Source organism: Mesoplodon bidens, assembly GCF_964165515.1.
Source record: "Mesoplodon bidens genome assembly, chromosome: 12".
Lineage (NCBI taxonomy): Eukaryota > Metazoa > Chordata > Mammalia > Artiodactyla > Ziphiidae > Mesoplodon > Mesoplodon bidens.
The window spans coordinates 76074317-76098698 of NC_138168.1; the positions used below are offsets into that span (position 1 = coordinate 76074317).

Below are 24382 nucleotides of genomic sequence, written 5' to 3' on the forward strand. Positions count from 1 at the left end.
AAAATGAGATACCCTTTCCACTTACCAAATCAGAAAAAAAAAAAAAGAGCACTGTTCAGGAAGCGTGTGGCAAAATACCCTCCTACACTTTCTTCTTCCTTTCTGGAATACAGTTCTACCTAAGTATCTCTTTTCTAGAAATTAATCCTAAAGAAAAATTATTAATTTATTCACTGATTAAATAGTTATTGAGTGTCCACTCTGTGCCAAACAATGTTTGTCACCATGGATGTATCACCAGAAAACACACACTTAAAAACCTTTGCTTTCATGGAATTTACATGCTTGTTGGTGAGGCAAACAACAAACAAAAGAAAATACAAACTTCATTAGAATGAGCTAGTTACTCTGGGGGAAAAAGCTGAGAAAGAGGATAAGAAGTGTTGGGGTAGCGGTGTGTGTTTGGGATCTTCACAAATAGTATAATAATGGTGAGACTGATTAACCCTTAAGAAATGGGGATAATATGTTTTATTTTCTTTAATTTTTCTGAGTTGTTAATACAATGAACATGTAAAAACATATAACAGAAATCAACCTTTTAAAAAATAATCAAAATTATTTGACAGTATGAGTTTCTGACACTTTATAGAGGTTGGTTTATTTTAGCAATCTTCTGGACATTGCAATGGATGGATTTTACTTTAAGAGAATAAATGTAAATGAGTAAGAGAGTAAATGTAAATGTAAGTTCATGCCATTGAATTTATTAGCATAGGGATTTAATTTTGCAGCCTGTCACTTTGGATGGAAATATGATTTAGATGTATTTTTCTCAAATAAGCTATTTTAAAACTTGAATTCATTGAGCAAATTGAGACCCTATTTTCCTTATCTTCAATTAAGAACATTGGAAAGACTGAATTTCTCTTACTAGAATTTTATCACATAAATGTTGTTGACAAGTTATTTTATTTACTTTTTAGCACTGAATTTCAAACAGTAAATTGATCATTTAAAGTATCTTATTTTGTATTAAATACTTCTTTCAAGACCACTTTAAAATGTTTCATGGTGGATTTCATGATATTTCATTTTATAAACTGTCAATGTATAAGAATTTAGAGTAACTTAGAATTTTAGAATTTAATGCAGGAAAATATATTTTAGGAAAACAGTTAAAGGATGGGAAGAAGCCAGAACCATGCAAGCCTATCCTCAAGGTGGAATTCAAAACGACTAGACCTGGGTAAGATTTTACTTCACTGACAGTATTCATGGTATATAGTTACTGAAGTAGCACTGACGGCTCTCTTATAATTTATTTTTGAAAGCCTACTTTAGAATGGTCTAACCCAGTCATAAATTTTATGCTTCCTTTATTTAACAAGACAACTAAAATGGATAATTTTAAGATAAAATATTTCATTGTGTTCTCTCTGTCTTTAGTAATTTCACAATATATCTTGGAAAGTTTGAATTATTTTTCTTGTCCAACTTTATATGTTCTATTAGCTTAGTCTTCAGTAGCAGTAGTGTTTATTCACTAGTGAAAATGGTGGAATAAGCAATGAAGAAAAACGATTTAAAATTTAACCTATTTATACAATATATGTTCATTACAAAAGTTATAAGTATTCTTCAAAAATTAAATCTTATTTTAAGAATATTTGGCAATTCCAATAATAAATACAGCTTAATATCCAAAGAAGATCATCAGTAGTATTTGAAGAGACTGATTTACACTGTGAATTAGGTATAAGATTTATATGGTTCTTACATATGTTTTTTGTATATACCAAATGTTATATTTAAAAATATAATAAAGGAAAAAAATTTTTAAGATTTCTTTGAAAATTCCACATCTCTTTAACCTCTAAAGGAGCCCCTTTATTTATGTTCTAGTTGCCTAGGAAAGGTGTATGGTTTTATTTACTAGAGCTATGTTGTAAGAGAGTGAATTTATGTAGTATATATAGTGCAGTGGTTCTCAAATTATGGTCCCTGGGCCAGCAGCCTTAGATGAGAACTTGTGCAAGTTCTCAGAACTCACCCCAGACCCACTGAATCAGAAACTCTGTCTGTGGGTGAAGCCCAGCAATCTGTTTTTACTAGACCTGCAGGAGATTCTGATGCACACTAAAGTTTAGAACCACTCGCACATTTTTTTATATACCAGCTTATAACCACTGGTTATTATAACTGGCTTACTTCCCTTTTCAATCCGTTCTTTTCTCAATCTAATTCAACTCAGCCTTTTTCTCATTCAAAAAAAAGATAGTAGGCCGAAGAATCTTAAGATTGCTGTTATTTTTCATTGATCCTCTTTAGCCTTCCTCTGGGACCCAGAAGATATACTGTGTTCAGACAAAATGTTGACTGAACTCCAAGAGGAATAGCATCTGTTTAATTGACCATGGCATCCCTCACTGTGTGACCTTTGGCACAGAGTTATTTGACTTCTTTGTGCTTTAGTTTCCTCATTTATGACATAGATGTGATAATAGGTCAAAAGGTTGTTGTAATGAATTAAGTGAGATAATCATGTATTCAAAACATTTCACACAGTGCCTGGTACATAATGAACTTTTTATAAACGGTTGCCCTTATTTTTATTGGGAAACCTCCAACTACCAATTGCCTTTTATTTGCTGTAGTTGTTCTATGGCAAATGTATGTGAATAGGAAAGCATAACAGCAAAACGGGGTGGGGTGGAGAACCAGAAGAAAAAACCCTATGTTTATAATACAACATAAGATGAATTGTCTAAACATTTAAACTAACAGTGCTAACTGTCTTCTGAATTATCTAATCATTTTAACAACTATTGGTTGGCAACAAAGGCAAAAGTACAGGGAATATTTTTTTTTCCTCTCTGTGTTCTACCTATTCCCGTTTTCACTCCTATTTAGTGGTAATATTTATAAGTTCCTGGTTTCTTCAGGATGGCAGTGATATTTTTCCTTTCATAGGATCAGAAATGAAAAAAGTCTGGCTCTTTTGTATGCATTTGTAGGTACTTTTAAATAGATCAATAAGATAACCTTCTGGTAACAGTCTTCTCCAACTTTCTAATTGCTTTTTTCACCTGGGATAAGATTTTCAGTAAATTAAATGAGCTCTTTTTTTTTCTCACTCCATGACTCATTTCCTTGAGATATCTCCCCAGAATTCTAGCACATAGCCAACATTGGGAGCTACTGGAACACCCCTCCCATTGAGAGCAAAATCACCCTCCATTAAGCAAGCTAGGCAGCTCTCAACATTGCCTGTTCCTAGCAAGTGTCTCGGGCAGGTGCCAGCAGAATGTGTTCTATCAGTTCATGTTGGCAAATTACCAGATTTTATTAGAAGGGCCATCCTTCCCTGCTCAGAATCTTCCACATTTTCTTCTCTTTACCTAGAAATAATTCAAAGCCGAAGGATTCCCTCTCATCCGTTATAGTTCGGCATAGATGTCACTACTTTTAAGGATATGTCTTGGCCATGTGGACTAGATTGTGTCCCTAGTAATATACTCTCAAAGAATGCTGTATTTTTCCTTTCTAAAACTTATACTTGTCATTAATAATGAAATTATTTGTTTAATGCATGCCTTTCCCATTAAATATTCAGACTGATGAAAGCATGAGACATACCTGTCTCACTTCTAATTGTCCTAGCACAGTGTTATTGAATGTAAGGAAGAAGAAGATAGGCTGGTGTATAGAAAAGCACAGCCATGAAGACTTAGCTGTTTTCTGTTAATGATAAACTAGCTGTTACTGTTAATGTTAAAGGTAAACTGACAAAAAATGGAATCAAGATGTTGTGTAACTTTTATTTTCTAATAAAGTATATATTATACCAGGGAAGACAAGATTTTTCCCTTACATAGGGAACAATGACAATTTAGTTAATATTACATTTTAATAGCACTTTTATTAAAGATACGCAGCTATTCTTTACATGGCCAGTTCTTAATAAAGAGTCAAAATTAAATGGTAAGTCAATTCTGTTGAAGCTGTTTTTTGTAAAATCTAACGTGACTCAGGTGTGAAGTCCTGCAGCCAGTGATGCTTGAGCAAAGTGATTAGAGCGTGAGCTCTTGAGCCGCACCACCTGGGTCTGAATCTCCTGTCCACTCAGGTGCTACCTTCGGCAAATCAACTAAGCTTTCTGTGCTTGTTCCTTCTCTGTAAGGTGGGAATGAGAGTAGTATCTACCTCAGAGTTGTTATGAAGATTCAACGATTTATATAAAGCACCAGGTTGAGGGGAAGCCTCTCTGTTAGGGAACCTAAAAGTGAATATGATCACGGCTAAATGTGGCAGTTTAGTTACATTTGGAGAAGCACAGCTAAGAGGTTAATTTACTCCCTTTCTTCATAACACATGCTATGACAAGCCTTTTGTGTACAGGACCAGAGAGTAAATATTTTAGGCTTTACAAGCCATATGGGTCTCTTGCAGTTATTCGGCTCTGCTACTATAGCCCCAAAGCAGCTGTAGATAACTCTTAAATGAATGAATGCAGCTGTGTTACAATAAAACTTTATTTATGGACTTGGAAATTTGAATTTCATATAATTTTCAGGTATCATTATTTTGGGTGATTTTTTAAACTATTTAAAAATGTAAAATCCATTCTTAGTTTGCAGGCCATACAAGAACAGGCAGTGGGCCATAGTTTGATACCCTTGATAGGCACACACGTATATATGCATGGTGTAGTTAAGTTAATCTTTTTTTTTTTTTTGCGGTATGGGGGCCTCTTACTGCTGTGGCCTCTCCCGTTGAGGAGCACAGGCTCCGGATGCACAGGCTCAGTGGCCATGGCTCACGGGCCCAGCCGCTCCGCGGCATGCAGGATCCTTCTGGACCGGGGCATGAACCCGCGTCCCCTGCATCGGCAGGCGGACTCCCAACCACTGTGCCACCAGGGAAGCCAATTACGTTAATCTTTAAGGAAAAGTTGGGCTTTTGTGTTTGTTTTCCACTTGCTCTACCCCACTCCCACCCCTGGTGCCAGAATTTGTTTTCAAGTAGTTGAGTAGATATGGTGATTTCTTTAATTTTATATGTGGGCTAAAAGCTGTAGGTAGATTGATTACCTATGTAATATAAAAAACCAGCTTACAGTAAAAAACTCGGGGTACATTCATGATATTCATGAAAATATCTAAAGATCTGTTTCAATAATCCTCACAAACTTGCTACCCTTGAGTTTCCCCCACTGCTACCAGTGTCGTGTTTCTGATGAGAGAATCCTAACTCTCAGAAGCCCCAAAACTCCCCTGTGCACAAAGTTATTTCTCCAGAACACGGGCTCACTTTCTCTGATTTGTATCCTTCTCGACTGTAGATTGTTCTTAAATAACTATATCTGTTAACACTTGTGCTGCACCTGCTATGTGTGTGCTGCCAAAGTGCTTTACGCATATTTATTTAATCTTAGCAACAACCGCATGAGGCAGGTATTATCTCACAGATGAGGAAACTGAAGAAGAAAGGTTGAGTAACTTGCCCAAAGTCATACAGCTCATAAGCAGAAGAGCCCAGATTTAATCAAGTCTGTGCTCTTCCCTGTACGTACTCTACTACTGCCTGCTCTGTGTTCACGTTAACCACCAATCCCCAAGATTACACTCATACCTGCAGATCTCCCAGCAACAACTGCTCTGCTAAACTACTTGCTGAAACTGCAGATGAAGAAACTCACCTTCAATTCATTTACAGATATGTTGCTCAACGAGAACAATGTTTTGGGATCACAGGTTTGGTAATAGTCTTTACATCAATAAGTATGTTTGTATTTTCTCATTCATGGAGCCTCTGCTTTTCTCTGAACTCTTGCCACCAAAGTATTGTTCAGCAGATGTTCCATCTGCTCATCCATCTCAATTCTTGATAAGCCATAGCAGCAAGAAGAGAAACCACATTCAGAATCACAAGTTGTTTCCTTTTGTCTTAGCAATTCTTATATTCTTAGTTGAGACAAAAATAGCATCTTATATCTTGAACTCAAGACCCTTAGTTAGATGGCTTGGCTTTCAAGTACCAAGAAAAGAATTAGTAGATCAAGTGAACATCCATTATTTGCCAGGTATTCTGCTATGCAGTTGGAATGCATTATCTTTCATAATTCTCATAACAGCACTATGACTTGGGTACTTTTATTGTCTCCTTTTAGGATTATAGATAATGAGTCATGGAGAGCTTACTAACTTGCCTCATGAAGTAACAGAGCTGGAATTTGAGCCCAGGTTGACTCCAGAGCTGGAGCTCTTAATCAGTGTACTAGGCAGTATCACAAACAGCCTGAGTTAGGATGGATTATCCTAATGATTCACAACTCACTCAGTTCACCAAGAATTGTATTCTCTTTTGTATTTGCTAGTTTATCACGTCATCTTTTTAAATTTAATATTAAATCCTACTCAATACAAGTAATCACACTAATGTGAGATGAGAGATCTGTCTGTGCCTTTAACAGGCTGGATAACTTAATGCAAGTAACCCTAGCTACTCAGGACTAGAGAGTTTCACAGATTGCTTCCAGGCTGCATATTTAATTCTAATTTGGTGATTCCCGCATTTGATTTTATGATTTCCCTTTGTGGTCATGGCACTTGGTGTTATACTCACTGTTTAGGAGAAATCCACAAGCAGATTTACATTTAATTGTACGTAATGAGAAAAGACCTCTTTGAGTCCATGGACTCTTAAAATTTCACATGCATCATCAGATAACCTTCCCTGTTTTCATGTTACTTTCACCATGTTGGTCAGCACGTTTCAACCTCAAATTGGCTAATTCTCATTGTATCACTATCTTCAGAGACATTCTTATGACCCACCCCAGATTTATCTGTATTATATTCATTCTCTCAAAAGTTGAACATTTTCTCCCAATCTTACTCTTCAAACCTTGTACCTAACTGGGATAAATTATTGTTCACTTTCTTGATTTAAAGATAACATTTGATGTGCAGTGCCTTAACAAACACTATTATTGTATAATCCTGTGTAGCTAGAAAAGTGAGACTACTAGGTTGATAGCTCTGTCTTCTGACATCAGAATACTTCATTTAGTAGGTATATAAGTATATGCTCAAGTTTGGGTTTTTTGTCCGTGGCTTCTATCAATTTAAAGTACTAAGATTCCTCTATTTTTAAGCTTCTCTATATATTAGGTGGGTTTTTTCTGAGTTTTATTTTTATTTTTTTATACAGCAGGTTCTTATTAGTTATCCATTTTATACATATTAATGTATATATAGATAATTCATTACTGCTAAAATATAATTGATATCACATATTTAATTAAGTCTACTGATATACAAATCCATTTTTGTATCATTAGCAAGTTTTACTTGTTAATTTTATTTGAAAGTAAACGTGTATCAAGCCATTGAAATATATTTAACCAGTAGTGGTTACTAGAATGGAGGTGATGTTTCCTGAGTGTAAGACAAAGAAGCACATATAGAATGGTTCCCTGACAGCTCAGAACCCTTTAGCACCAAGGCTCCCAGCACTGGTATTTTATCCTGAAAGACACTAAAATAGAGATGTAGAAAGGAAGACTAATAGACTCTGAACAGGGGGAGAAAAAAGGAAACCCAAGATATCAGGTTCTTGAAGTGTTTGTAGGAGAGAGTAAGTGAGCATTGTATTCTTCTGTAGAAAGATGGATTAGAATGATAACAGAAGAAAAATTGGGAGATATATATTGTAGGAAGGATTAATTTGTACGGGTACTTTATTAGCATCATTTCAAACATGAGCCAGGATATAGGGACATTAAATTTAAGAAAGAAAAAGAAATGGGTGGATTCACAATAGAAAATACTCATTTAGAACATGTATTTAGTGAATTCACCAGTATATATAAGTAGCAGTTATATGTCATCAAGAAGAGTAAGATGCAGGTTTTAATTTTTACTTTAAATTAGGGAAGACCGCCATATGATTAATGGCAGAAAAGAAAGAGCCTTTGGAATAGGAGACACTGAAAATGAAATAATTTTTAAATTTTTTTTACATTATTATTATTTTTTAACATCTTTATTGGAGTATAATTGCTTTACAATGGTGTGTTAGTTTCTGCTTTATAACAAAGTGAATCAGCTATACATATACATATATCCCCATATCTCTTCCCTCTTGCATCTCCCTCCCACCCTCCCTATCCCACCCCTCTAGGTGGACACAAAGCATGGAGCTGATCTCCCTGTGCGATGCAACTGCTTCCCACTAGCCATCTATTTTACCATTTGGTAGTGTATATATGTTCATGCCACTCTCTCACTCCGTCCTAGCTTACCCTTCCCCTTCCCCGTGTCCTCAAGTCCATTCTCTATGTCTGCATCTTTATTCCTGTCCTGCCCCTAGTTTCTTCAGAACCATTTTTCTTTTATTTTTAGATTATATATATATATGTGTTAGCATACGGTATTTGTTTTTCTCTTTCTGACTGACTTCACTCTGTATGACAGACCTCGGTCCATCCACCTCACCACAAATAATTCAATTTCGTTTCTTTTTATGGCCAACTAATATTCCATTGTATATATGTGCCACATCTTCTTTATCCATTCATCTGTCGATGGACACTTAGGTTGCTTCCAGGTCCTGGCTATTGTAAATAGAGCTGCAGTGAACCTTGTGGTACATGACTGAAAATGAAATAATTTTAGAAGAAAGTTTTAGAGTGGATTTCTCATGTTGAACCCAAAAGGTACAGAGAGAGAAGATAACTTTCTTAAATATTGAAAGCATTGTCATATGATTATATGATCCATTCTTTTGGAGAAATTTTTTGGCCACAGAACCAATAATCTTAGGATTAAGATTAGGTTTTAGGTCCTGAAATGGAACATTGAAGTAGATGACAAGAATAAAAAGTGTGGTAGAGGGGAGTGTGCTGGCTAAAGGATGCAGTGAAGCCGGGGAAAATAAATGATGGAAAACAAGAATTCTTGGCCCCTGCTGCAGTGACCAGCACATATTAAGCGCTCAGTAAAACGCTTGTCAAATGGATGAATCATAATAATATCGTGGCTTCATTTGTATAGTTTTTCTTGAGTGGCCTAGGAAGCAAAAAAATTTTCAGCATAAGCTACATTTTAACAGTACTTTAATACAAAGTTTAATGGCCAATACGGAAGTGACATTAAAAATTGGCAAGCTATTTTCATGGTATTTCATATGAAAAATGCACTTTTTAAAAAGTTGGATTAGTCGCAAATACTGTTGTAATTCCACTATTCTAAAATATTGTTTTTCATTTGTTATTTTCCCAAAGTCTTTTTTCAAATACATATACATTTTCACTTAATTATATTCTTAGAGCATATTCAGTTTGGTATTTTTTTTTCTAATTAGTATGTCTAAAGTATTATAGTTTATCAATTTTTTAAATTAGTTTCAAGGCTGTGTAGTTCAGTCAGTCATACCTCCCTTTTTCTGAACATTTACTTTTAATATTATAATCAGGTTTATAATATAATTAATACAGTAGTGAGCGTATTTCTCTTGATGTTACAGAGAATTCAACAGAAGATTTTTACTATTTTACGATTACAGTAAATTTCCAGTGGTGAAATTTTGAAGAGAAAATATTTTTATAAATCTTGACAAATTGCCACATTGCTTTTTGAAAGTATACTTTAAAGAGCTGAGTATAAAATGTAAGAGTTTCATCCATCTCATCAATGTGGGGTGACTTTTTTTGTTTTATTAATTCACTACCTTAAAAATCAGCATTTATGCTTTAGATTTATCTTAAATTCTCTAACCATCATTTGAACTCCTAAATGACTGCTGTTAATGGAAAGGCAGTCTGCTGTCATAATTGGGGTTGAAGTTAAAGTTGTTTGTATCTGCAGGCAAAGCAGCAATGTTTCATAGAAACTTTCTAATTTAATTTTTTGTAAGCAATTGTCCAGCTAAGCTTTTATGTTTTGACGGGCACCAGAAATTATTCATATGCTTTTCTATAGTTTTGAATATTATTATTTATTAAAATGTATAGCTTTATTTCAAACCTAATTGTTTTCAAAATTGTTGCTTATTTGTTATGGCTATTCAGATATCCCCTTCTTTTACTGCCTGTAGTTGATTCATTCTACTTTACCTACTACTGAAGCTCATTCTGAGCTTTCCTCCAGTTTCTTCTTTTAGAACCATGCCTCCTCCATCTCTGACTTGGTTCTCTGGTGCATCCTTAAAGCTTTATGGATTGTTCAAGCTAATGTAAGGGTATATTTTCCATCATTATACATCCTAATCTACATTTTGTCCCATCCCTAAAATGCTTACACTTGAGATCTGTACATAGACTAAATATCTTAGTGATAGTTCACTGATTATTCTAGTACTTTTACTTAGTTGTTTATAATATATATTGATATCAGCTTATATAATTTAGATTATATTTTTCTGGAGGACGAGAATCAAATCCATGTAAGGCTTTTTCTGCAATAAATGACTTTTAAATGTTCTTTTATAAACAGGCTTTGAAATCATACTTGTAACACTGTGAACCCCATATATGGTCCATTTAATCAAAAATTAATTCCATATGGCGAAGATTACATTAAAAAGTTTAGATTTCTTTTTGAGAAAAAAGAAAGCCTAATTGTTACATAGTTAAATTCTCCTATGTGTATTGATTCTAGTAAGAACCAGAGTAATACACTAATATGAATTGCTGCTATATCCTTATAAATCTTATTCATCCTAACCAATCTGTATATAAAAACTGTAACAGATTGAAATACCAAAGCATAAGTTTTGTGGAATTTGTATGGTTAGGAGAAGTCTTCTAAACTCTGTATCTTTATCTCATTAATTTACCATGTTGATGCTTACTGTTTGTTTTGCTTTCTAGTTTAACTTCACACTACACTTGATGCTCTGTCCTGCAAAGCACAGGTAGAGAAAAGTTATGTTGCCATAGACATGGCAACTTCATCATACTAGCTTTTGTTATCATCAGCTTGGGCTACAAGAGAGTAGTGTAATTCTTCTAAAGTTATTAAGGTTCATGAAATATTCAGTTCATAGGAGCACTTAAGCAAATTTCTGCATCCAAGGTAGGGAAGGTGTTCTGAGATCTTTTTTCCCTTTCATAATTAATCATTACAGTCCACTTAATCACAAATTAATTCCATATGGCAAAGACTGCCTTAAAAAGTTTAGATTCATGAATTCTTCTTCTGCCCTTATCTCCAAATCTGTGGATTGTAAGCCAGTCATTTAAGGATTTCACATGTTAGAGGACTGATGCTAAATAACTCTTTAAAATTCTTAAATAATTAAGGAAGACATTAAAATTTGTCTAGTATGAAGAGAAATCATAGGACTTTGATAAATATCACTATACTAATGGTCAAAAGTTGATAACTTGGAAAAGAATGCTACTTTATTTCTTTGCGTTGTACAAATAGAATCCTCTTTAACAAACTCAAGCCCACTTAATACCTTTATTAATTATAATACCTTTATTAATTATAATACCCGTTTATATAATTATATAATCTCTTAATAATTACAATAACCAATTAATTGTTATAACCTTTATTAAAATGAAAACCTGTCATAGCATATTTTCTTTTGTGTGGGCTTAATTTTTAGGTGTATACAAACAGTCCACAAACTAATCTAAGGACGCTTTACACTTTTAATTATGGAAAATCCCAAAGAACTTTTATTTATGTGGGTTTTATCTATTGATATTTACCATATTAGAAATAAAGGTTAGAATTTTAAAAATATGTATTACTTCACTTGAAAATAATAAAAACCCTTTGCATGTTAACATAAAAATATATTTTAAAATAACTTTAAAATTCCAAAAAGAATGAGTGGAATTGTTTTATTTTGGAAAATACTGATTCAGTGAATCATTCATATCTTCTAGTGTTGACACAGTTTATTATGTAATATATTTTTTAATCGTTAATATTACCACTGATCTCATCAGGAAAGTCTTTTAAGTATTGGGAAGCTGTGAAGCTCAGCATGACAGATAAAAGTTTTCCAGACTCTTGATATTTTTACCTGAAAGCCTAGATTTTATCATTGTAACCAAATAATCTCAATTGTTTTTCTTAAAATAACAGACTCATTTGATTCATTTTTGAGAAAACGACTATCAGTTACCCAAACCTAACTAATGATAGTTTGTCAGTCATCCTTTAAGCAAAAATAATAGCAATTCAGTTCATAACTCAAACAGTAGTACAAGTGCTTTTCTAGAAATAACTGTCCAATTCAGTATACAGAAGCAATGCTTTATGTATACTTTCCATTTTCTCAGCACAGTATTAAAAAGGCATTTCTTTACATGCTACTAATAGAACCCCTTTTAATAAACTTAAGCCCAAGGGTCAAGATGAAAAATTTTTAATTAGTCATTTTACTGCTTCATCAAGGACATTTTAAAGTGAGAAAAAAACACCTCTTTAATGTGTGGCAATAAAAAAAGACAAATAACTAGTGCTGTTTGGTGCCACTGCTTTGATTCATGCTGAGATGCCAGGAGTTTTATTCACCTACTGTTACTTTTGTGCCATCAGTGCAAATATCAACATAGTGAAAAGGTGAGTGATGTCTTAATATCACAATGAAAATGGTTTTGTTTTACCCTTAGTGATTTTTTGGAAAAGGTCCTGGGAACCCCTAGCAGTCACAGACCACACTCTGAGCATCACTGTTGTGTGTTATATGGGTATTTAGACGAGTTATCCACAAGGAAATATTTTGGGATTCCATATTTTTGATACCTTAAAGGATATGTATTAAGTCCAATTACTCTTAACAATTTAACATAACAAAAATAATAAAGCATTTAACATAAAATTATATTAAAATCTTATATTTTATGCAAATACTGTAATATACAAATCCACTTTACCAAAGCTGTATTATCATTGTTAAATTGGTCAGTAAATGAACAGGAACTTGTTTAAATATGTTTCTTTGTTTTTACCCCAAACTCATACCTTTTTATCGGAATTAGCAAAAGGGTCTTAGGGTTAGTCACTAGTGAAACATGGTCTGGAGGTGGCTCCCCTAGTTCCAGAGGGTCCTCTTAAAGTTGGCAAAGGTGCAGATCCGAACTAGAAAGATACTGGAGTATCATCATCATCCTCCTAGTAAAATACTCACTTCATTATCGTAGTGATTTATTCTTATGGTACCCAGGTGTTTCTCTGTTCACTCAAATAGTACTGTGATGAAAACTTCTCATAACTAAGCAGTAAACTTGTTCTTGGGATCAGTCTGTCTACCCAGCCAGGCCCAGCCAAAGAGTTCTGTGCTTTCTGATTGAAGTCCATAGAGTGTGAGGGGTGTGGGGCCTTGTAGTGAGATCCTTAATGACAGTAAGTTAAGGCTAGGTCAAGTAGTACCGATCTCTAGGAAGCTCCACTTCCCGTGCTCCACTACTCAAAGTGTGATGCATGAATGGTCCCAGTCTGCTAACTGGTCTGAGTGCAGAGGTAAAATACCATACTGTGTCCTGAAGGAGCTCACAATACAAATGGAAAGTAGATAAACACTGACAATTCAGTGTGGAAATGTTGAGAAGAGGGTGCTTAGGAACACAGGAAGGGTACCCAACTCAGGGGGGGGAGGATGAGTCAGGAAAGGGTTTTTGTAGAAGATAATGAATGTTTGGACTGAGTTTTAAAGGAGGAGCCAAAAAAATGAGGGGGAAGTGCATCTCAGGCAATGAACAACTAAATGCGATTGTAATTATATAAGCTGCAGGTTATTAAGGTGAGAACTAAAGAAATTGTGAAGATGAAATAGAGGAGACAGGTTCTTGAGATCCTAACGGTGTAACAGGATATGTTTGCAAGATTTGGGGGTCATGTTATCCATTACCACGTATTGCTTTACTCACTGTATTGCAACCGTGCTGACCTTTTAGTTCCTCAGATATTCCAAGCTCATTCTCGACTTGAGGGCTTTGCAGTGGTTATTCCTGCAGCCTGGAATGTATATCCTTCTCCCCCAACCCCAAGATCTTTGAATGGCTGGCTCCTCTTCATTCTGGTTCCAGTTCATCTGTCATTACTTTAGGGGCCTTTCCTGACTGCTCTATTTTACAGTAACCCCTCCAGCCCCTCCCTTATATTCAGCACATCACTCAACCTTGTTTTATGTTCTTCACAATACTTGTCACAATGTGTTTACTGTCTGTCTAGACTAGGCATGAGAGCACCATTTTATTCTCAGGCGTACAGGTGCTCAAAAACTATTTGAGTGAATAAATGGGTAGTATTATGGAACTGAGTTGAGCAAGTTCGTTATACAAATGGCTTTTTGGGTAGAAAAGATAAAGAACGTTTCACCTGGAAACACAGCTTCATCCAAAGCTGTTATCAAGGCCAGCCCAGGGAGGGTGATCAGAATCAGGAAGCATATATGCTTTCCTAAAGTGTCTAGTCTCTGAAAAATTACAATCAAAATTATAAAAAGTTCAAACCAACACCTTCCTAACCTAGATGGCTTCAAAAGTTAGAGTCTTGTATAACACCCAACAACATCATTAAAGAAATTCTTCTTAAATTCCTCTTAAAGTAAGGGAATAAAACTTAATTCACATATTACCTAGAAATAATCTAGATCCCTAGAACTTTTAATATAATTCCAAATGCCAACAAAACCTTTGAATTTTTACAGTTTTCACCATCTAGGATTAAAATATTTAATTTTATTTTATCATTGTATTTAAGACTGGTTTTTTTTCTTGTAAACTATTTCATTAATATTTACGCCTCAAGATTTGGGGCATTACAATGAAAAAAATACATAGCCTGTGGGATTCGTAAGTCAGGTGATTCCTGCCTGGCAAGCTGCACATAAAATAAGATTTTTTAAAAACAGCACATAAAATAAGAAAAAATATATATATATATGCATTTATTGCTGTATTATGGAAACCTTTATTATTATGAAAAAGAATATTACCTTGGTATTTAACCATTTATTTTTATCCATGTTTTTTTCACTGTATTTTTTTTCTCCTAAATTTAGGAAAGAAATACAGGCCATTTACAAGGCCACTGAACAAGCACATAGTTGCCTTTTGAGGACAAACCTACCTAAATACCATGCTGTTATTTAATATGTTAACAGTTTGTCCAATAAGCTGATCACCTACCCGGCAATACCTACTTGGTATCTCCATGGAAATTTTATTCTGTAGTGTAACTCAGCATCTTCCTGTTCATGGTTCTTACATTAATAATACTTTTTTTTTAAGTTGGCTATATGTAAAAACAAACTTGTCAGACTATTCTTGAAATACTACATATAAAATACCTGGCCCAGTCCCCTCACTCTATAAGAGTATATGTTGTTAGACTCTTCACCCTTCTTCTTAGTATTTTATATTCAGTTGTATGTTATATTTCAAAATACAGACGAGAAGAGATATATTCTATTTATTCACTATATGTGATGAAAAGTAGAAGAAAATTAAATATACTTTCCTGACCACAGTCAATAATCACAGTAAGCCAAGATATTAGAGCAATGAATGTATGGGTATATAGTTCTATTCAGGACAAAGTTTTAAGCTCTGGTTACTGTCACTTAGCTGAAGAACTAAGATTACCCAAAACAGTTTAGCGCTGAAAAATCTAAACGTTAGTAAGCTAGACAGCGGTTAACATAACATACATTTCTGTTAATTCATTCATTTACCAACGAGGCACTGTTTTGGATACAGCAGTGAACAAAGTGGACAAAAACCCTTGCCCTCATGGAGGTTACATTTTCATGAGGAAAACAGTAAGCAAAATAAATTAGCTCAATGGGTGATAATGATTATTTGATGATAATGACGATAATGCTAGATAATTCTTACTAAGGGTGGTCTGTGTGCCAGGCACTGGCCCCAGTGTTTTGCAGATATTAATTAATTCAATAATTGTCTGAAAATAGATATTTATCACTCTATCTCCATGTTATAGATGCAGAAGCTAGGCATAGAGAGATTAAGCACCTTATCCAAGGTCATACAGAAAGTAAAGCCAGAGCTGAGACTTAAACAGACAGTTTAGTTCCAGAACTAGCACTTTTAACCATTACATATTATTATATACTGCTTGTACTAAGTGTGAGAGGAGGGAGATAGCTACACTGGACTTAGAGTGAGCATTATGAAACTACCTAAAAACTTGTAAATGAAGAGATTTAAGAAAATCATACATGGAACATTTTAAATCATCTATATAATGCACCATAAACAACTTCCCCACCAATAAATGGGAAGGTACATGTGGCAGATCAAGAACTAATTTCCTTAGAATGCAAAGAACTCTTACAAACCAATTAGAAAAGAGTTACTAATCCGATAAAACAAGGACAAAAAACATGAACAGGCAGGTCAAAGATAAAGAAATAAAGACCAAAACATAGGAAAGGCTATTTAGGTTTTTTTCTTTTTTGCATATTTAAATATATTTGAAAGTAGATCTAGATAAATCATTAAATTTAATAATGACTAATAGGGAGACAAGAGTTATAGGGCTAATTAGAAGTGGCAAAAAGGCAGCTGATAGATGTGTATGGAAGTTGTAGTTTGAGAGCATACCAGCCAAGGAGAGAATTAAGCCCTACAGAAAATGGTTTGAGTGACCAGTTTTCTCAAGGGTGATTTGTAGCTAGTACATTGTTGATGCATCAATGAGAAGTTAATTCATTACATACAATGGATGCCTTAGGGTATTAGCATTCTCTCTTAGAATTTCTGTTGAGAAGGTCTGGTTATTAGGATTGGAAATGATGACAGTACCTTTAAGAGACTTATCAGGAGAAACCCAGAGAGAATATTTTGAAAACTGTGAAAAAAATTGGGAAAAAAATTAGGGACCAAACGGGAGGTATGAGAGTCAAATGTGGTCAGTGTTCATTCTTACTGTAGGTTAATTTTCAGGAACTCACCTGGGTCTTACCTAATGCAATTTAAAAAGCTACATGTGAGTATTCAATTAAATGATGCATAAAAATGTTAAAATTTAAGATTTTATTATTTCACTAAAAAAAATTTATGATACAGCAAGAAAATAGACTCCACTATGCTATTTGTAATCCTATCTACGTATCTTATTTCTAGGGAACCTTTTATTATTTTATCAGGAGGTTTGTCATACGATACTGTAGGAAGAAGACCTTGCTTAACAGTTATGCATGGAAAAAGTACTGCAGTGCTAGAAATGGACTATTCAATTGTTGATTTCCTGACGCTGTGTGAAACACCATACCCAAATGGTAAGCTTTGTGTCTTTAAAGTTCATTCTCTATAGATATGTTATTCAGAACAAAGACCTATATGTTATCTAAGTAGTTTCCTTATCCTATTGTGCCAGTTCTTCCATGGGAGAGATGCTGCCTTCATAACTTTGTAAATTTTATTTGAGAAGTAAATTTTGTTTTTAAACTGTATCTGTTTAATATTACATATTAGTAGTAAGTGCCTTTGAAGAATAAACAAAACTGTCCACATTAAGAAACATTTAAAAATCCTCTAAATTACTAGTGTATTAGTTACAGTTCTCCAAAAATCAGAACCAATAGGAGATTTTAGAGAGAAAAAGAGAGCAAGAATATGAATTTATTTTAAAGGAATTGTGAAAACTTACTGCAGACTGAAAATTCAGGAAAGAGTTTGATTTGCAGTCTTGAGTCTGAATTCTGAAGGCTGGAAACTCAAGCACGTTTCTAAGTTGCCATCTTGAGGTAAATTGCATTTTTCAGAATACCTCCTGTCTTTGCTCTTCAGGCCTTCAACTGATTGGATGAGACCCACCCACATTATCTAGGATAATCTGCTTTACTCAGAATCTACTAATTTAAATGTTAGTCACATCTAAAAAATACCTTCACAGCAACATCTAGACTGGTGTTTGACCAGACAGCTGGGCACCATAGTAAAGACAAGTTAACACATGAAATTAACCATTACAACTGGCATGTTATTATTTCAAGAGGAATTTAGCTGGATCTTTTTTTACTTTATTTGAAGCTAATTGAGGTATAAATATGTAATGCATTTTATAGTTAACATGCACATAGAAAATACCCAAAAAAAGAAATTATAATATTATAGTAGTACTCTAGTGGGTTCCTATGAGATCCAATATGAGTTGTTCTTATGGGTATTAAGATTTAAATTTGGGGTTTGTTGTTCATGTCCTGCCTTGGACTTTGCAATACCATGGAAGGTACTGTGAGCTTCTTGTCTAATTCATCTTTACAGAATAAATAATTTTTTATGGGGTGTTGTATAGATTTATCTCATTTAAAGCATACTGGCCTTGCATTGTATGAAGTATAATATCAGAATGTTAAATACTTGAGAGAATGGAACAAAATAAAATAAAAACTAAGCAAGAAATGTTTGTTATCTCATTTGCTGTCCTCTCGCATATTTAAAACTATTGTTCATGCATTGTTTTCCTATTCCAGATTTTCAAGAACCATATGCTGTGGTTGTTCTACTAGAAAAGGATTTAGTACTTATAGACCTTGCACAAAATGGGTAAGAAATAAAATTTGGTGAGCAATTACTTTAGTGTGTGGTGAAAAAAAGAGTCTTTTTAGCATAGGATTGGCTGTTTCATTTCTTTGAAAATGCTACATTTATATCCATAACCTAGACCTCTGTTTAGAACTACAGATAAACATTTCTCATTACCTGCCAAATGTCTCTGTTATGTTACTCATAGAAATTTCTTGTTTAAGTCAAAATTTGTTGAATTTGTGAAATTTCATATGATTCAACTCAATACTTGGATACTCTGGGGGCACACAAAATCAGATATGTCCAAAATTCATCGCCATCACAGCTTTCCTCCAGATAAACTCTTGTAGTCTCTCCACCCATATTCACTCCTGTTGCCGTGTGTCATGAACATTGTCAGGTAATTTTACATGCAACCCCAATCTTGTTACTCTTTTCTTTAAACCACTATAATTCTCTATTGGTTTTTTGTGTAAAAACAGTTTATCAGCCTGCTACTCTACACTGAAGGAATTAAGGGTACATTTCCAACCTGGTGCCTGTTCGCTAGAAAAACTGAATGGTGTATTAAACAAACACCACACTTCCATGTCTTTTCTTATGTAGCTCCCAACAGCTGAAACATTCCACTTGCTTCACTGCCATCAAAAATCCACATAACTTTCAAAGGCAGCCTCTTCAAGCTTTTCTTATTCTCTCTTAACCAGATATATGATATCTGATCTATAAATTCTCACCATAGCTCCTTTGCAACTTTTTGTGGTATTTCCCATATTCTGCTTGTTCGTACATGATAGTATGTTTACTTATAAATTTTTTGAATGGAAGAACATTGTATTACTTATTTGTATTTCCTGAGAGATAATCATTAAATATGGTTTTAAATGAGTTTACCCATTCAATATTTCAGTGTTTCTCAACTGGGGGCAATTTTGCCCCCCAAGAGATATTTGGCAATGTCTGTGTAGACATCTTCTGTTGTGGGGAGGAGTGCTACTGGCATCTAGTGGTAGAGGACAGGGATTCTGCTAAACATCCACAATGCTCGGGACAGTCCCCATAATAAATTAGCTGATCCAAAATGGGAATAGTACTGAGATAGGGAAACCCTGAAGTGTAAGTGAACAGTATTATTTACCTTACTTTAAGGCATTCCTAAATTCACATCAACTCAGTGTATGCTACCTGTAATAATGAATTTTTTTTTCTTCTTGAAAATAACAAGACCATGTGGAACAAAGGATAACTTATTATTAAATAAGTTTAAATATTTTTTAAGTTTTCATTGCTGTATTAATCATAGGTAATAATTCATTAAATTAATATTTTTCTTTTCCTGTTGTTAAAGATATCCTATATTTGAAAATCCCTACCCTTTGAGTATACATGAATCCCCTGTTACATGTTGCGAATATTTTGCTGATTGTCCTGTGGACCTTATTCCTGCACTTTATTCTGTTGGAGCTAGACAGAAACGTCAAGGTTACAGCAAAAAGGTACTGAACATGAGTTTTAGTAATTACTGTTACACTTCAGCATTTTATATTTATCACCTTGGAGTGGTTGATAATGATACCTTTTCTAGAGAAATTAAAATCCTTTTTGAATATGAAATATGTTGTTTACTCTTGTCATAGATGTGTTATGAAGATATATAGTATCCTTGGAAATTGCTTTATACAATAATCTTTTCTTATAGGAATGGCCCATTAATGGAGGCAATTGGGGCTTGGGTGCTCAAAGCTACTCAGAAATAATTATTACAGGGTAAGTAAAAGTCCATTTCACCTAATGAATCAATAATAACTAAATATGATTAAGACTACATGAAAATTAATTGGGCAGGTAGTGCTTGCAGTAACATAATAAGAAATAAGTTATTGTATAGAACCTGCCAGTTTACCCTAAATTTTACCTTTTTTCTCATTTTGGTGACTGTCTTTTTAAGTAACAATATATTTAACTTCAAAGAGAGAAATAATTTAATTTTTTTTTTCTTCAACACATACTTAACTCATTTGCTTTTCACAGGCACGCTGACGGATCAGTTAAGTTCTGGGATGCTTCTGCGAGTAAGTATTCTGAATCGTGTTTGTTACATGCCCTACAATCATTGCTTTTATATAGCCTGTTTTGTAATGATTGCCTAACCAACATTTAATTTGAAATTTAGAGACTATAAATTTAATACCTGATTTATCAAATATATGAGTTTAGAATTTATAATAGAGTAAGACATTTTAAGGATGTTAATTAGTAAGTCAAGAATAATTTTCAGCAGAAATACCCAAGTCCTTTCTTCAGTATTTCTTCAAACCTTCTCTTCCTAACTCAGAGATAGGGAAAGTGGGAATATGTTTCAAATCAACAGAAATCTGCTGAATAATTTTAGTGCCTGATTCTAAACTTATGTCACAAAAATTTGTGTTGTCTTTGCAAAATATATATGTTCGCTACATTAGCAATAAAGGAAAGAATGCTTTGAATGAATAATGTTTGCAATTAGAATCCAGTTAACTGAGGGTATATTATGTTTCACCATATAGAAGTGTTAGATAATATTGGTACCTTTCAGAGAGAAAATATGTAGAAAATAAATCTGCAAAGCAAAATATGTGCCTTATTATTTTTATTATATTTATGCAATTTTTTTTACAAAATCTTTTTGTTACCCTTTTTTTCAGATAATTTAAATTCATCATAATGGTGATTTTTTTTCTTTTTAATGAATACAATGAGTACACCTTTTTTGGTCAGTGAGTACAGTGAATGCATTATGTAAAAGAATAGTAGAGAAATGTAGATCTAGGAATAAAACTGTGGTTCAAAAAATATAGTTTATTTCCTTACATGGTATGACTGATTAAATATTACCTGATATTTGTTCTTTTTATATTAAGAAATCATATTTTATCTTTTTTTTAGTAAATCTACAAGTATTATATAAATTAAAGACGTCTAAAGTATTTGAAAAGTCAAGAAATAAAGATGACAAGCCAAACACAGACATTGTAGATGAAGATCCGTATGCCATTCAGATCATCTCCTGGTGTCCAGAAAGTCGAATGTTGTGCATAGCTGGAGTTTCAGCTCATGTCATTATTTATAGATTCAGCAAACAAGAAGTGATTACAGAAGTCATTCCGGTAGTAGTCTCTTAATTAGTTTCAATGTCAGATGTCTGACATCTTAACGTTTTAGAATTATTTAGGAGGTTCTTTGCAGTCAGTTTTAAAACACCTCAGTATTTACATTGCCATCTGTCTTCTGTGACAAAAAGTCATATTTCTTTGTATATCTTCTTACTGAACATTTAAATCTTTAAATATATTCTGTTTCATTTAAGGAAAGCTAATATAAGTATGAGCATACTCTAATTTAGTATTAACATGAGTGCCATAAATTCTAAAATCATAATGCATGTGTGCATGTACTTGCACACATTCACACGATCATTTTTAAAAAGCTGAGTCAGGAACCTTTTTTCCTTTGCTAAATCCTTACCTTTAGAAAGCTCACTAAGTTTTTCCTTTAAAAGTGTTCTTTCCACTGTAGTGTACGTGTGTGTATGTATAAACTGTTATAAAATGAACAGTAATTATTAGGAGAGGCTAAACTTTTTACTTTTACAACAGATGCTTGAAGTTCGACTGTTATATGAGATAAGTGATGTGGAATCTCCAGAGGGTGAACAGGCACCACCTTTGCCAACGCCAGTTGGGAGTGCCAATCCTCAGCCCGTTCCTCCTCAGTCTCATCCTTCTACCAGTAGCAGTTCATCTGATGGGCTTCGTGATAATGTCCCTTGTTTGAAGTAAGTTATCTAAAAATACGGGTGTTTTGGAAGTTATCTTTTAATTTAGATAAATTGTAAGCATTCGTAAAGTGAAGTAAAATCTTCCTGTGATGGAGTAAATTGACATAACCACATCTCTTTTTGTATTTCGCCGCGGTTAATTCAACTCTTTTTTTCTGTGACACCAAGAGAAATATGATTGCATTCCATGATTTTATCCTTAAAGTACGAAGATTTGATCTCTAAACATACTGGTAGATGAGCATGGATCTTTCCTCTATATAAAGCTTCGTCTTCTAAATCCTTCATTGTTTTATAGTCTGGATTTATATGTGGATCAAATGTATATTTAGGCTGCTTTCTTCCACTCTGAAAATTCTGTTTTTTCAGTCTTTAGAGATTCAGTTGTTGGGTAATCATTTTCTTGTCTTTTTCTGAATCTTCTCTAGCATCTCAGTATCATTATTTAAATGCCTTTATTGTGGAAATCCAGATTTGAATACATTTTGCTTTTTTACAGGAATAAATTGGACAAAGTCTATTTTTCCTTTTTTTCTGTCCAATTTTATATTATTGAGTGGTTAAATTTTGTTAAGCATACTTGCCTTAAATATGGCACAGAAAGAAAAGAGGAAAGAGTTAAAATCATTGAAGGAGTTCATGAAGACTTATTAAAAGTATTAGATTTACAGAGAAGTCGGTTAGGGCAGTGACTGAAAACTGGTCGTGGAAAACGTCAGATTCAGTACAAGAGGGGGACAGAAACCAGGCTGTAGTAGGTTCAAGCTGAGGCCGGTGGCAAGAAAGACAGTTTGCATTTGTTAACAGAACCGGGCTTTATACTGTTTTGGCTTTAGATCTGCTAGAATCTTTTATTGGTGAATGGTTCAGCAGTTCCTGTGGAGAATATCCATGTAATCAAAACTGCATTCACCCCAGAGATAAGACAGATTGGTTTATGTGACAATCACTTGCAATATAAATCTATAGAAAAGTAGAGTTTGGTTTTTTTAAATCTGCTTTATATGTTTACATGAATTTGAGGTTGTGTGTTCTGTGCCAGTGGTTCTCAAACGGGGATGACTTTGCTCCTCAGAGTATGCTTGGCAATGTCTGCAGATATTTGTCACAATGAGAAGAAGGGGTGCTACTGGCATCTAGTGTGTAGAGGCCAGGGATGATGCAAAACATCCTACGGTACGCAAGACAGTGCCCCCGACAAAGAATGACCCGGTTCAGAATGTCAGTAACGCCAAGGATGAGAGACTGATCTGACCTAACGAATATAAGCATTGAGGTTAAGCACCTATCAGTACATTCTCAGAAAGGTCTCAAGTTTCTCCTCCCTCTCTCCCCCCTCCCCCTTCCCCTTCCTTTCTCTCTCAGGTATATATACACACACCTCCTTTCTGCTACAATCCGGCATATGTTTAGATAGAATGAGACTTGGTAATAAAAGAATTCTACATCTTTCCCTTTTGTTACTTACTCTGTACTACTTTACTTTAAACTTAAATTTGTAAAATTTTCGTTAATGCCATTTCTTCTGATTTTAATGTGTATTTCTCCTGCTTTTTGTTAATTTAATTTTTATAAGCATATAAAGTACAATTTGTCTTTGAGGTTTATTTTGGTAACGTATTTCTGGTAACAAGTTTGAGATTTTTGTCTAAAATCCACACATTCACTAGTGACTTTTTAAAATCATAGGCAATTTGAGTTATATTTCTTTTTTTTAACCATTTTAATAGTTTTCAGGTTAATGCAGTTATTTATTAACTTCACATTGTTTTAGTCCACAATCTCAAAAGCCAATTTTTAAAAGTCAGAAATATAGCTAAATGGATGTGAAAATAACTAATACTTAGATGTTTTTTGTTTGTTTTTATACAAAATGTTTTTGTACATAATTGGGTTGGGGAGTTTTGTTTTTTTTTTCCTATTGAAGTCTAGTTGATTTACAATGTTGTGTTAATTTCTGCTGTATGGCAAAATGATTCAGTTATACATACATATATATATTCTTTTTTAAATATGTTTTTCCATTATGGTTTATCATAGGATATTGAATATAGTTCCCTGTACTATACAGTAGGACCCTGTTGTTTATCCATTCTATA

At 33.8% G+C, this 24382-nt stretch overlaps 1 protein-coding gene across 3 annotated transcripts in view; it reads left to right on the forward strand.

The window, feature by feature from the left end:
• Positions 1 to 24382, forward strand: part of STXBP5 (syntaxin binding protein 5) — a 163822-nt gene that overhangs the window by 72294 nt on the left and 67146 nt on the right. For all 3 annotated transcript variants that reach the window (XM_081251398.1, XM_081251399.1, XM_081251400.1), the window contains exons 9-16: positions 1111 to 1189; positions 17060 to 17214; positions 18412 to 18484; positions 19815 to 19962; positions 20166 to 20233; positions 20498 to 20538; positions 21392 to 21612; positions 22102 to 22280. In XM_081251398.1, the coding sequence (XP_081107524.1) occupies positions 1111 to 1189; positions 17060 to 17214; positions 18412 to 18484; positions 19815 to 19962; positions 20166 to 20233; positions 20498 to 20538; positions 21392 to 21612; positions 22102 to 22280 (964 nt within the window). The remainder of the gene's footprint in view (positions 1 to 1110; positions 1190 to 17059; positions 17215 to 18411; positions 18485 to 19814; positions 19963 to 20165; positions 20234 to 20497; positions 20539 to 21391; positions 21613 to 22101; positions 22281 to 24382) is intronic.